Source organism: Otolemur garnettii, unplaced genomic scaffold, assembly GCF_000181295.1.
Source record: "Otolemur garnettii isolate 467f Iridium unplaced genomic scaffold, OtoGar3 scaffold00021, whole genome shotgun sequence".
Classification (NCBI taxonomy): domain Eukaryota; kingdom Metazoa; phylum Chordata; class Mammalia; order Primates; family Galagidae; genus Otolemur; species Otolemur garnettii.
Genome location: NW_003852416.1, coordinates 15947640 through 15961692, shown reverse-complemented (window position 1 = coordinate 15961692; position 14053 = coordinate 15947640). Strand labels below are relative to the sequence as shown.

At 49.7% G+C, this 14053-nt stretch overlaps 1 protein-coding gene across 1 annotated transcript in view; it reads left to right on the top strand.

The window, feature by feature from the left end:
- The first annotated feature begins 5020 nt into the window (after positions 1 to 5020).
- SORCS3 (sortilin related VPS10 domain containing receptor 3) overlaps positions 5021 to 14053 on the top strand; it is a 599222-nt gene continuing 590189 nt past the window's right edge. The window contains exon 1 of the mRNA XM_003787189.1: positions 5021 to 5876. Within this exon, the coding sequence (XP_003787237.1) occupies positions 5250 to 5876 (627 nt within the window). The 5' untranslated portion in view covers positions 5021 to 5249. The remainder of the gene's footprint in view (positions 5877 to 14053) is intronic.

Below are 14053 nucleotides of genomic sequence, written 5' to 3'. Positions count from 1 at the left end.
CAGAGTTGTTTTGATGTTAATCAGTTAATTAATTTCCTATTTAGTTCTAAAAGGCATGTGAAGTGACTTATCAAAAATACACAGATATAGTAAGATCAAAGAGTATCAGACAATAAAAGCAAGCAGCATTTAGTAAAAGGGGAGCAGAGGATAAGAAGCTTTTTCTAAATACTGTTAGAGCAAGTGAACTCAGTACTCAGCTTGACTGTTGAGACAAGAGGAAGAGAAAGTGAGACGACAGAGCCAGTTTAAGGCAGCCTTAAAGAGAGGATGTTCATTTCACAGGAGAAACCCGGTTTTCCCTTGCTATAACTTGTATGAGAAATTTGCTTTTAGGTCTTCATACATAGGGGTACATACGGAACATTTTATAAAATAAGAAAAACAAGCATAATCTGAGTGCTTCTGTGTAAATGCCTATTGTGGGCACTAATGGCAGAATTATTAAGGGGTTGGAAAGATCTCTCTCTCTCTTTCGTGTGTATTCTTGATGTTAGGGAGAACAGTTTCTCAAAGCATTATTTCACTGTGATGGTTTAAAAAAAAAACTGAAAGGGGAGGCACCTGTGGCTCAAAGGAGTAAGGCGCCAGTCCCATATGCCAGAGGTAGCGGAGGTGGCGGGTTCAAACCCAGCCCCAGCCAAAAAAAAAAAAAAAAAGGAATTTGAGGTTGCCGTGAGATAGCACATCATGGAACTCTAGCCTGGGGCAACAGAGTGAGAAAAAAAAGAAAAGCTAAAAAAAAAATACCTGAAAGAGGGTGGCACCTGTGGCTCAAAGGAGTAGGGCTATATATACCGAAGGTGGTGGGTTCAAATCTGACCCAGAACAACAAAAACAACAACAAAAAACTAAAAGAAAACTTACTTGGGTGACATTTAGTTTAATCTCATGGGTAACTTTCAGCATACAGTTTGCTTTCACCAGTTGTTGGTAACAGGCAGAGAAACCCTGAAGGGGTTTCACAGGTGGCCTTCTTTGCTCTCCCTATGGGGACTGAGTGAGGGCTGATCCTAGCTCTCAACCTGTCTGTCCTAGCTGAAGTAGGCATCACGCCACTGAGGGAGATGGGAGTCCCTTCTAACCTTAGCTTTTAAGTTCTAAATTGATATGAGACAGCTCCTAATTTTCAGGAAGACAAAGAATTAGTTGATGACATGGTCATGGTGATAATAATGGATACAATATCAGGTACTGTAAGGTAGCTGGGCAGAGTTCATAGAAAAGCTGGCATTTAAACCAGATCTTGATAGAAATGGCAGAGGGTGCTTAAGAAATATGGTGAGAAAGTTTATGGAGCTTTGGGTATTATTGTCAGAAGTCTAGATTTGATGGATAATAGTTGGCTGTTAAAGAATTTTGAGGAGGGAAATCCATGATAAAATCTTCCTTGTGTTGTAAGAGGCTATTTACACCAACAGTGTGATGCTATGATGTTAAAAACAGTATCCACTAGTCAATGGCATTATTGAGCACTTGAAATGTGTGTAGTCTGAACTGAAATGTGCTGTAAGTAGAATATACGCATTGGATTTTGAAGACTTGCTACAAAAGTATGTAAAAATAACTCAGTAATTTTTGTGTTGATTGTGTGTCGAAATGAAAATCATTTTGATAGATTAAATAAATTATTACATTAATTTCATTTATTTTTACTTTTAGAATAAAGTTATAAGAACACTGCGAATGGCCTGCAAGGCTCACATTATATTTTATTGGAAGGTGCTGGTGTGGAGAAGGGAAGAACCGAAGACCAGGAGAAAAGAGGGGGCCATTGCAAAACTTAGGCAAGGGATGAGGAAGGGGAGATCTGAAGCAGTGACTCTGAATGAATAGGAAAGAGTAGTAAAAGGCTTTTCAAAATAGGAGTTGACAGTAATTTTTCTGGATGTGGGTATTAGAAAGAGGATAGTGTCACAGTTGCAAGTATGTAGGTGGCTTAAGATGATGTTGGGGGCGTGGTTTTTAGGTGGTGCTACATGTGGGCTTCAATGTGGACACGCACGTGTAGGAAGCCATGGGGAGTTCAGGTGTGAAGCTCAAGGATGAGGATGTGGTGGCGCTGTAGATTCAGGAGTCAACAGGAGGTGGAAGTTGAAGTACAGACTAGGGCTAGGACATTGGGCTCATGGAGGGAGGAGGAGAATGAGAGCCAAACACGAAGAAGTGAAGACATAATGGAGGCTGGGGCTTGGCATTTGAAATGTAGATGAAAGGAGGGGGAGCTGGCGAGCTGACTGAGGCTGGGGAGGCCCCGGTACCCTACAGACCAAAGGATGGGACGTTTACAAATGCAGGAAGCTGAGGTTCTTGGCACGGCTGACGGGAAGCCACGTGGTGTGTTGGGGCGGGACTTTGACTCAATTGCCTGAGGCTGATGCCAAATTACAAAAGGTCCAGGAGAGAGCGGCTGGTGAGGAAGAGGAGACTGTGGGTGTGGGAAGAATTCTTTGGGGAAGTCTGATCTCTAGAGAAGATTGAGACCGGGATGCCGTGGAGGCGTGGTGGGGACGGAAGGCTGCATGGGTGGACGTGGGAGGATGTGGGAGAGGGTTCGGTAACAGGTGCAGCACAGGCTGAGGGCAAAGATTTCTAGGCAAAAGGTGAAAGATAAGGAAAGAAAATGAATTGGTGCAGAAGATGTTAAAATGTCACATCTGCAAGAGTCATTTATACACCCCCAAGCCAATGCTTTAGTCACATCCCCACAAGTCCAAGGATCCAGCCCTTCCCAGGTTCCATCCAGGTAGGACCTCTTTCACACCCACGCCGGACAGGAAGAGGGGAGACCACCTTCAGAGATTCTGCCTCTTTTGCAGTTCACCGTTTTTGCTGGTGGACCGCGCTGGTCCCGGGCTTGGGAGACACCCTCCCGACTCTCCGGGTCTGTACGAGCCTGGGGTCCAGAGACTGCCCAGGCAGCCGATGCCCTTTGCTCTGTGGTCCCTCTGTCCAGAGCTGGATCAAACAAGCCGCGCCTTCTCCCTCCCTCGCCCCAGCCTCGGCTCGCCTGCAGCGCCGGCCTCCTCCGGCAGGGGCGCTGGCAACCCGCGGATGGCCGGCTCCATCTAGCGTTCAGCCAGCTCCCACTCGGGCCGCGCCGCTGGAACTTTTCTTGGGGCTTACAGATGCTGGGACCAGACTTATTCTGGGCTGGCCGTGGTCATCGAATGTTGTAGCTATTCTTAGGCCCAGTCTCTGAAGTTCGGAATTTCCGTTTTGGCTCCTGGCAGGAAAGCAAGTTCATGAGAGGCGTGTGGGGAATCGCTGTTAGTGGCCTTTGCTCGGCTTCTCAGAAGCCTCGTCTGCGTCCTCCATCCTTCTGGCCTCTTTTCTGGTGCTCTTTGGCCGCCTTCCTTCTCTGCCTCCTCCCTCCCTTTCCCCACTTTCCCTCTATTTCTTCCTTTGTCCCCTTTCCTCACCTTCCCTCTTCTCCCCACGCATCCTCCTCTTTCCCACTCTGCTTTAACCATCTACAAAGGCATTTGTCATCTACTCCCTAAAGGTACCGGACGGGCCTGGAGGCTGTTTCTCTCTTCATGCCCCCTCCATCTATCTTCCTCCTTTCTTAATTGCTGCTCCTCCAGCTCCTCCTAGAAATCCCGGGAGCTTCTCTGAGGAGGCGGGCTGCACCACGTATCCCTGGGCCTGTAAACCGCAGCTCGAGGTCATCTTCGGGCTTAGCTTCTCTCTTTCCAGCCCACCTGAAGTCTCCACCTTCCCACGGTCCATAAGGTCCCCGCCGCACCAGGAGGCCAGGCTGCACTCCTGCAGCAGGGGTCTGGGGACCTGGAAAAGCTCACGCTGCGCTGGGCCAGGGACCCTCTAACCAGCGGCTGACCCTGTGAAATAACAGCTGAGTCCTCTCAGAAAAGGACCTGGGGAGAGTGAAGGCGCGACCTCGCAATCCCAGGCAGAAGGATGGGGTCTGAACTCCCCTCGATGGGGCAGATGTTCTCTACTACTTTTTCCTCACCTCTGGCTGGGGTTCCCGTCAAGGAGAGCCTGTGAAACGGAAGAGGAGAGCGGGCAAGCCCCAGCTCCCGCCGCCCGTGCCTCGCAGCTCTCTCCTCTCGCCCCCCTGGGAGGCTTAATACGGTTACATTGCCGCCTGGTGGGGGTCCTGGGTGCCTGGGGCGCCTGGAGCAAAGGGCTGTCGTGAGCCGCCTGCCTTGTTCTCAACATTGCCTTTCTGACAACTCGCGGGCTCCTGGAAATGCAAACACACCCGGTGCGTGATCCGCGCGCGCCCACGGCCCGAGCGCACACCCCCGCCCCCACCCAATTCCCCATCGCTCACACTAACACGCACACATGCTCGTGCAAACGCGCACGAACGGAACCGTGCGCCCCCTCACACTCAGCACCCCCTCCACCGCTCAGTAGGTACCCCCCCCACCCCGCGGCGCCCGCCCGCCTGCCCCTGCGCACCCCTAGCTGCAGGCCCGCCTGAGCGCAGGCACGCGCGCGCACGCACGCATCCTCCGCGCCCCCGCACGGGGGCGCAGGCCTCGGGGGTTTGGTGGGGGGGCGGGGAGCAGGCCGGGCGGGAGCTGCTGGCGGGTTCATCCCGCGCCTGGCTTCTGTGCGCCGCCTCCCCACACGGAGGCTCCTGGCCCCCTTTAGCTCCTGACCAGGAACAGTTAGCGCTGAAAACACTTTACTCCTCCTTCTTCTCCCCCGAGACCCCCTACACCCTCCCGGTGAACCGTCTCCAGCCCCCTTATAACAGGCCCGCAGAGTAAACCCCTAAACGCGTGGAGAAGCGGCTCCCAACTCTTCGTGAGGAGCAAGCTGGAGGCTGGATTTCGGAGAGACTGGGGATTGGGGTCTATTGCCCGCACCACCTCTTGGATCCGGCTTGATTTTCATATTTTAAAAAAGAGGAATTTCTTATCTTTGAACACTCCTTTTTACAAAATTTCTGCAGGAGCTCAGTAGGGAAGATTTCGGGGGCTCTTATTCCAGAAAAAGGCACCGAAGGGGCATTCACTGATTTTCCTGTGGTTTTGGAATCACCCTCTGGACTACAGAGCGAGCGAGCAGGAGCGAGGAGGGAAGAGTGGCGAGGACCGGCGCGGCGCGCCAGCCGGAGCCACCTCCTTTTCGGCCGCCCCCTCCCCACTCCCCCGACACACACTCACTCGCTCGCTCGCTCACTCGCCGGCGCGCGCACACCCCCCGCGCCGGACCCGCACCTCGGCGCCCGCCAGATACTCGGCAGCCCGAGCCGCGGTAGCCGCAGCGGGATGGAGGCGGCGCGCACAGAGCGCCCGGCAGGCTGGCTGGGGGCGCCGCTAGCCCGGACGGGGCTCTTACTCTTGTCGACGTGGGTCCTGGCCGGCGCGGAGATCACTTGGGACGTGACTGGCAGTCCCGGGCGCCCAGTGGCCCCAGCTTCTCGGTCACCGGCGTTGCTTCCTCTCTCGTCGCGGACAGTGGCAAGCCAGTGGCCGGAGGAGCTAGCGACCGCCAGAAGAGCTGCCGCGCTGGGGCGCTGGCCCGGGCCAGAGCTGCTGCCCCAGCAGGGCGGCGGCAGCGGCGGTGAGATGCAGGTTAAAGACGGAGAGATGTCGTCCGCAAGCGCGCGGTGGAGCCAGGGCATCCCAGTTACTGGCAAGCCTGGCGGAGCCAGGAGGAGTCGCCGGGCTCAGCCCCCTAGCGCCCTGGAGCATGGGGACGCCCGGTCTACTTCCTCGGCTGATGGTTCTAAAGGAAGCCGCCCTCTCGCCAAGGGTTCTCGGGAAGAGATGAAGGCTCCTCGGGCTGGGGGCTCAGCTGCTGAAGAGCTCCGGCTGCCCAGCACCTCATTCGCGCTGACCGGGGACTCAGCGCACAACCAAGCCATGGTGCACTGGTCAGGACACAACAGCAGCGTGAGTACCCACCCGGTGGCGGATCCTGACGGCAAGGGGGAATTGGGGGCGGGAGCGAGGGACACATAGTTGTTCCCGGGTCGAGGGGGAGAGCGGGGGAGTTTTACAGAGAACCGGTTTGTATAGCTCCCCCAACGCCCCCAACAGGTTAACGGAGTTTGTGGTAAGATGATATATCTGTTTACTGGAGACCCTAGGATTGGGGCCCGAGGGAGACGAGGAAGGGGTTTCTTAAAGATGGGGCTGGGGGAAGAAATCTCTGGTCACTTTCTCTCATACTCGGCTTGGGGAGTCAGTTTTCCAGTTTGGGTGGGGGTATTGAATTCATGGGTGAGGAGAAGGGCTGATCTGGAGAGGGAGCCACTGGACACAGGGCCGGATTCTTGCAACTGCCTGCGCTTTCTCCACATCCCCGCTCCCATCCCCGCTCCCATCACGGGTAAGGGAACCTGGGAGATTGAGGCCACTGGGACTCCCAGACTCCTGCTCGCCTTGAGGTCGCTGCTCTTCGCTACTCTTCGCTTTAGGCACTTGGTCTGGCTGCCCAGGCTGGAGGCTGGGCCAATTCGGCCCAACCCTTGGCCTTTCGGCAACCCGGGTTTCTCCTTCGAAGCCCAGGCAGCTGCCCTGGAAAGCTGTAGCAGAGGCACTAAAAAGTTTACAAGTGTGAAGCGAAATCAACACCTATTCCACGCCGCACGCTCTCTCTCATGCACAAGTACACATAAGTCGTGGAGCAGAAAACTCTTGCCCCTGCCACTGCGTCCTGCGCCACAAACCGCTTCCTGAGTGGAGTTGGGTCCCTGTGCTTTCTGCACTTCTCCACCCCCTTTTCCTTGCCGCCAGGTTCCCTTGGACGCTCCAGTACCGAGAGGTGGCGCCGATGAGCCCTTTCAGGCAACTCGAGGGCTCGGAACTTGGCGCCTTGCTCTGAGCATCGTCAGGCCTAGGCCGGTCAGCTGCATCAGCCCGCAGCGCTTGCCCTGAGGTGTTCCCGCCACCTCACTGGCACTCAGCGCTGTACAGCTCAGCGAAGAAAAGGAGAGGTCCCAGATCTTCCCCACTTCCCTCCCTCTTGCGGTCACTACTTCAGTCAGATTTGCAAAATCCTTTCCTCTTCTCTCTCTGATTTGGATTGGATAGAGTACAAGCTCAGTATTGGGTAGAGTACAAGCTCCAGGCAGAGGATAATAGATGTATGTACAAGCAGCTTTGCGGAATTCATTTGATTGGAGGGCATTCCCACCTTCTGTATTTATGTTAATGACCTAATGACCGGTGTTTGACAATTTCCCTGGGAAATTTTTGTTTTAAGAGCCTGGGGTATTGTCTAGGAATGGGTTATGAAATGGGAAAGCTAGATAGAGGTTGCTAGAGCACCTACAGCACAGAGGAACGCCCAAAGTGCACATTTCCTAGTTCTTAATGATACACAGACACAGTGCGGGCAGCCCAGCCTGGGTAACAGATGCTGAGTTCCAAGGACCAGGTGGAGTCCAGCTCCAAAGCAGCTTGGTGGCTGGCTTCACCTGTCTTCCATAAAGATGCCACCCAGCCTTGGGCTAGACAGCTCTGGGTGGGGGTTGGGCAACATGCCCCTTTGCAGGGTGGGTGATTGAAAACTTACAGGTCCCCAGAGGACTCAGATATATGTGTGTGTGGGGGGGAGGAGGGTAATTCTCTGACAGCAGGGGTTATGAATATCAATTTCATTTTAGTTTGATAACTAGGAAGTGTGTGTGTGTGTTTTGAGTTTTTTCTTGGTTAGGCAGATGGATAGGATTGTGTGGAAGTAAATGTATCCACAGGTGATGTCCTCACTTATCTATGGCTTTATTAATGCCATATTTGGACAATATAAATATTCACCCTGCCTGAAGAGATTTTTATGTGTCTGCTTTTATTTTAAGGATCAATTGTGAGTGTTCACAAAGCCCCTGAAGATGGGGCTTTAGAGGAAAAATGCTTCCTGCAAATAGTAGTTGAATGTGCATGGCTTTCTCTGCCCATCTTCAATGCAGTTGTGCCGCAGAAAAAGTGAGGGGCAAATCTGGCCCATGTTTCCTGGGGAAATGATTTGTCAGTACAAAGAGGGCCATAAGAGCCTGGGCACTAGACCAGTTAGGCTTGGAGGCCTTAATGACAGCACTGAGATCAAACAATCCATGAATAGCACTCAGGGACTTATTGGTTGTGCTTTAGGTCAGCCTTACTGCCAAGGAAGGGCAAGGCACCACGGGTTGGTGGAGTGTACTGTCCCCCTATCCTAGTCTTTAGTCCCTAGGCTAGGTCTGCCTCTTTGGACCACATTTTTAGGCAATACCACAGAGAGAGGCATCCCTGATGATCAGATCTGTGATGCTCTTTAAAGGAGATAGGGAAACATTAACACCGCCCTGTCTTTGAGAGTCTTTAAGGAAACAACCCCATTGAGAGTAACTGGGAAACCAGTTACAGCAACATTACCCACTTTGTTTTTCTCCTGTCCTCCTTTCCTGGTGGCAGGAAAAGAAGGTCCTATGACTAAAACACAAGGTGAGGAGTGAGGGGATGATGAAGGCTTGGGGAGATCCCTTCATTATTGTTTTCAAAGTGAAGGAAATTGCCCCCAAGGCAGAGAACATGAGGCTTGGCTCCAGGCTCTTTGACTTAGAGAATTCCTTCTTTTCCACTGGCATCTGAAATCTTCAACATCAGTTTTAACATGATATGAGTTTCCCTGCTCTTCTTCCCTGCCTTTGGTGAACCTAATTACTTGACATGAATTCCCTTCTGGGGAGAGAGTTTTCACTAGCCCTATGTAATTGAAAACGGAATGCCACTCTGGCAGGGTTTACAGTCAGGAATGTGTTCAGGAGAAGGGCCTTCAACCCACTTCATTGGTCCAGAGTGTGCCCCAGGGGATTAGAGGGCAGGAGGTGATTCTTGTCAGAGGCTTGCGCAGGTATTTACCTTGGTCCCAGACTGAGGAGAGGTGGCTCTGGGGCAAGGGAGGAGGTGCCCAGTAAGCCTGAAAGGAATGGGGGGGGGGTCCTGCCTCTGACCATGTTACCCTGTCATGGTGTTCCAGGTGGGAGCTGAGTGGACTTGGCCTTGGAGTCTCTGCTCTGTAGGAGCAATTTGCCATTCTTTTCTCGGCAGTTGTCTCCAGCTGGGATCTTGGTGATTAATGGGTTAGAGAGTGTTTCACAAACACCCAGAGGGAGCCCAGTCCCCGTGGCTTACAGGGAAACAGAAAAACACATTATTCTGTCCTTTTCCTTGAAATGAAGGAAGAAGCCTTCCTGCTTGCTCAGTGAGTTGGCAAATAGCTCTGGGGAGTGGAAAGTTGTGAAGGAACAGTCTGTTTCTGCACACCCGCTTGTCCGGGGATTAACCCTTCATGGGGAGCCCCCATTCCCGGTGCTGCATCCTCCGGGAATGGCCCCTGTTCCTTTTCGGCAGCTCCCTTGCAGTGGCAGTGATTTTCAGGCTGATGCCCCTGCAGTGTGTTTGGTGAAATATTTACCAGGTAGTTTGCAATTAATGTGCCCAATTCTGCATCTTGGTAGAGAGAAACAGGGAGATGTTGATAACTGCAGGTCCCTGCCAGGTTACCCTTCCCTAAGCACACGAGAAGGTGTAACACGCAGGTGCTCCCAGGCAGGATTTCCTACCCTTAACTAGTTCAGCTGGACTGTGTTCTAAAATATTCACTCCGAATGTGCAAAATAGTGACCGATTTGATCAGATTAATTGTATTTCACTCACTGGAGCATCTAATTGTGGTTCCCAGACAGATTTTTCAGATAGCTTTTGGCTGGATTGCCCTGCCTTCGTTGTCTCTGCTCACAGTTCTTGTGTCACGATATCTTAATGCGTTTTGCCTTCTCAGAGACTTAATAAAAGAAGCATGCCACAGAAGCCATTCTCCAGGGCTTTGCCAAAAAGAAAAAAAAAATCTGTTTTTAATTAATATTACAAGGGGAGCCAATCTCAGTTGACATGTAGCTGGGAAATGCATCGGGACATAACAGTACTAATTGCCCCGGGTCATCTTCAGCCTAGAGGGCTGCGCACCGGCTGCTTATCTTCTCTGGGATTTCTCTGATGCTGAGTTGCAGGGTACGATTTGCAGCTCAGAACCTGCAGTGATTTCTAAGGTGTGCAGAAGTTGCAAACTCCTTAATTGGAAGGCCTGATTTAATGATCACAGAAATGCAGTGGTGGGAACTTGCTTTGTAGTTGGTAAAGAAAGAGTGCCGCGAAGTGGCCTCTCCATTTGTGTTGGGTTTAAGAAGAAGGGGAGTTGATGGCTCCAGTGGCAGGAGGGTTCAGGGGCAGGAGAGGGAACTGCTTTGCTTTTGGGCTGTGATCTCTTGGGCTGTGGAAATCTGTTGTCATTAGAGGAATTTTAGAGCTGGATGATCTGTGGCCCTAAATCATCTCATAAGGAGCAGAGAGGTATGAAGAAATCAGACAGGCTGCGATAGGAAACTTTGTCTGAAGGCCAGTGGTTTATTCAAGGCAAGGTACACATTGGCCTGTGGTGTGACCTACCTGTTAATTTCCCACATTCATCCTTTTTTTTTTTTGCCTGTTGGCTGGCTTGAGATCCTTCTCTTACAGGAAGAAAATGTGGAAGGATAATTAATTCTTTAGTGAGTTTAAGGAGAAAAGAGGTCTTGTGGAGGAGGAGTGGAAACTGTAGAATGTGAGCGCCACTTTGGGGGAGTAGAACTGGCTCTGTAGGATGAGTCAAATTGGGCTGGCTGTGTTTATTCCCCTTACATTGTTGGTGACTGAGAGGGCTCTGGCTGGGTTCCTGGCTGTGCTGGTAGTCAGTGGAGATGAGGGAGGTCTGCCTCACACCTAGTAAGTAGTTGATAAGTTTGACGAGGTCAGTGAATGAGTGGAAGTCTAAGTCTCATCAAGCAGAGGCTACAAAGGAATTAAAAATCATCATTGCCTGGGATATCAATGATGGTGTAACTTGACAGCCACTATAACCAGGGGAATTTCATCCAGTATGTCTGCCTTCTAGCTTGAGTGCCTTTGGCTTCTTGAATTCAAATCCAAAGTCTACTATTTTGGCACTCAAGGCCCATCACTGTGTATGTCCTGGATCTGTTTCTCCAACTTTAAATTTGCCTGTTCCTTGATCACCTCTTCCACCTTGGCCAAGGCAGCCTTTTTCATTGCCCAGTTGACTCCAAGCCTTTGCTCCTGTGATCTCCTGCACTTGGGATACCTTCTTCCTCTATTAAAATACACTCATAGCTCTGTGTAAGGTGCAGATCCAGCAGCTCTACGAAACCTTCCTTAGAAGCATTTATTTCCCTTTTCCCTAGTTGTTTATAGAATTTATAGACTGTGCCACACATTTGATTGTACGTAGTTTAGTTCTTTGTTACTTTCATCTTGTATTATTTGGTAAGTGTTCTGAGGGTGAGGAATGAAATAATTGAGGCAGTATCCCAGCTTCCCTTCACCGCCAAGAGTGAGTTCTGCTCTTCTCATGTAAGCCTTGCAGTGGGTGGTACAGGGGCACACGTGGGTTGGTAATACTGACCTAGGACTTTGCTGTGGGGGGGTGGGGGTAGGGGGTGTGCAGAAAAGAAGTGTCTGTTATTTCATATATGACTTATAAGTTTTAGAGAATGCTCTACTCCATCTAATAAGAGGATAGAAATAAAGATTCCTTGACAATCCTGGCTCCTTCTCACACACTTCAGAGATCAGATGGACACTCACATAAAATCTCCACCTGTTTGCTTTGTGTTTCCTGTGTATGTGGCACTGTTCTGGGCACGGTGGAGTTAGGAAGGGCAAAATGGATGGGAGACAAACTGGGATATGATAGCACTTGCCTCCCGTGCCTGTCAGTAAGCTTTGGATGTGAGCCTGCTCTTCTGTAAGGTTAAATAACACAGGACAGTGAGACAGCTGCCGCGGGTGATATGTGGATATGTGGTTAATTGTCCAGTGATCTTTTTAGGCTGTGAACTCAGAGGAGAGAAGATCCCTGTAGGAGATGCTGTGGGCATCTTACACAGGATGTCAAGGAAGTGCCTGGGAATTGTCTCCATCAAATCATCTGGCACAGAGGTGAGGGGATAAGGCTCAGTCAGAAGTGTGGCACCTTATACCCTAGATACCACCTGTCCTCTCCTCTACTCACTCAGCCATCCCCTACTCACACCCGTCTTTCACCTTTCTTCTCAGAGCATTTTTCTTAAAAGAAGATTTGTGTATTTTGACTCAGGTGAGGTGGGAGACTGCCCATTGTACAGGTAAGGTAGTTTGAAGCCTAGGATGGGTATATATGATGCTCCTGAGAAAGACTTGTGGGAGACTTAGGAATACATTCTTCCTTTCTGTTCTGGGGCTGTGCTCCACAGCCACTCTGCCCACCCACCACAGTGGCTGCAGACAGTAAATAACACTATTGCTAATTTGGGATGTGCTGTATCTTACTAACTGTTGTTAATGGGGGTCCCTTGTGAATCACCGTGTTATTTGAGTTACTGAGTGAGACAAGCCTAGTTGCATCGCCAGGAACATTTTGTACATTTATTTTGTTCAGTGTAGTTTGGGTTTAATTATTTATGGAAATGCTGTTCTTTATAGTACACTAATAAATGGGCTATAGTAAATTTGAAAAAAGTAATGGGGTCTAAGAACTTTGGGATTTCACAAATAGCCTTCTGCTATTACGTGCATGCCAGGAAGCAGGGGAAACCATTCCTATTCGGTTGAGATGAAAGGGATCTGCAGTGCAGTGGGCCAGCCACTCAGGACTATTGGTCAGTAAAACTGTGCCCAAGGATTTGTAGGGGTCTGCTACTTGGCACATGCTGGGAAAAAGCCCAGTTTAGGGGAAAAGCTGGAATTAAAGCTATGCAGGGTATTAAAGGATTCTATAAGGTTGTGGATTGTGGAATGATTTAGCATTGGTATATGATATGACTTGTGTGAATTCACATCATGGAGGTTTTCATCCTGAATGTCAAACTGCTTAGGATTTATTGAGGATGGATGTACTAGGAACATGAAACAAGGCTGCATACTAATAGGATCATGGATCCAGGAGCCAGGTGGCTGGAATCAAATTTTGCCTCTGTCTCTTGCTAGCTGTGTGACATTGGCAAATTCTTAACCTTCTTTTTGCTATTTATCTGAAAAAAGGGGGTGGTGATATAGTACTTCTCACTTTTGGCTGTTGTAAGGATTGAGATTGTACTAGGCAGAGTGCCTAAAAGGAGTGCTGGACTCAAACGTAGCAAGGTCTCAAGATACTTTTTAGTTGGTGTAGTTGTTATTTTTATATCTGGAAGGGGCCTCTCCTTCATTTTCAAATGGAAATATTGAAGCAGATGAAGGAGGTACTTTCCCAAAGTTTCTCAGTGAGCTGATGGCCAAGCCTTGGAGAGAATCCAGTTCTTAGCAAGATGTTCATTTCAATCACCTCCCATATTCCATGTCCTTAATCAGAGTTTTGTGATATCCATCTTTTGTGTAGTGCCAAGGCAGACAGTGAAAGGGGATCAAGAAGTAAATGCCCAAGGACCTAGATTCTTGAAACTCAATTTTTAATAGATATGGTTAGCATCAGACTGCTTCGAATCAGCTTAAAGATCAATCTTATTAATGATGAATAAATTGAATATTTTTTCGAGGCTTCCATTGCATGGAGGGTTAAGGGATCCAGAAAAATGCAGAGTCAGTGCTTCAAATGCTTCTTTTGGGCATCTATGATTACAACTTACAGCTAATCATAGGAGACTTCTTGAAGGAAGTGCATGAAATGTGTTGCTTAAAGAAACTTGGAGAAGACTGGGCTTCTAGGCTAGTTACCAAGGCAAACCCATTGTGTTAAAGACACATCTACACTGAAGTCGTGAGATGGAGCTTGAAGTTTCATTTTTCTTCTCCTTCAGATCTGCTACTCTGTCTTTGTACCTGGTATGAAATGGGAATATTCACGACTGTAACTGTCTGCAGAATATCTGCAGCTCCTTACCTGGGATTATCACAGTGGCCCAATCCACTAATTACGTTGTAGTGATCTGTACCCATTAAAGTGCAGCCTTGAGTTTAGCCTTCGCTCTGTGTACCAAGAATGGAACCCGAGAACCCTATGTAGACACTAGAGGGAGTGTTGTCCTGGGAAAGAAGTGAAACGAAATAGGATACAA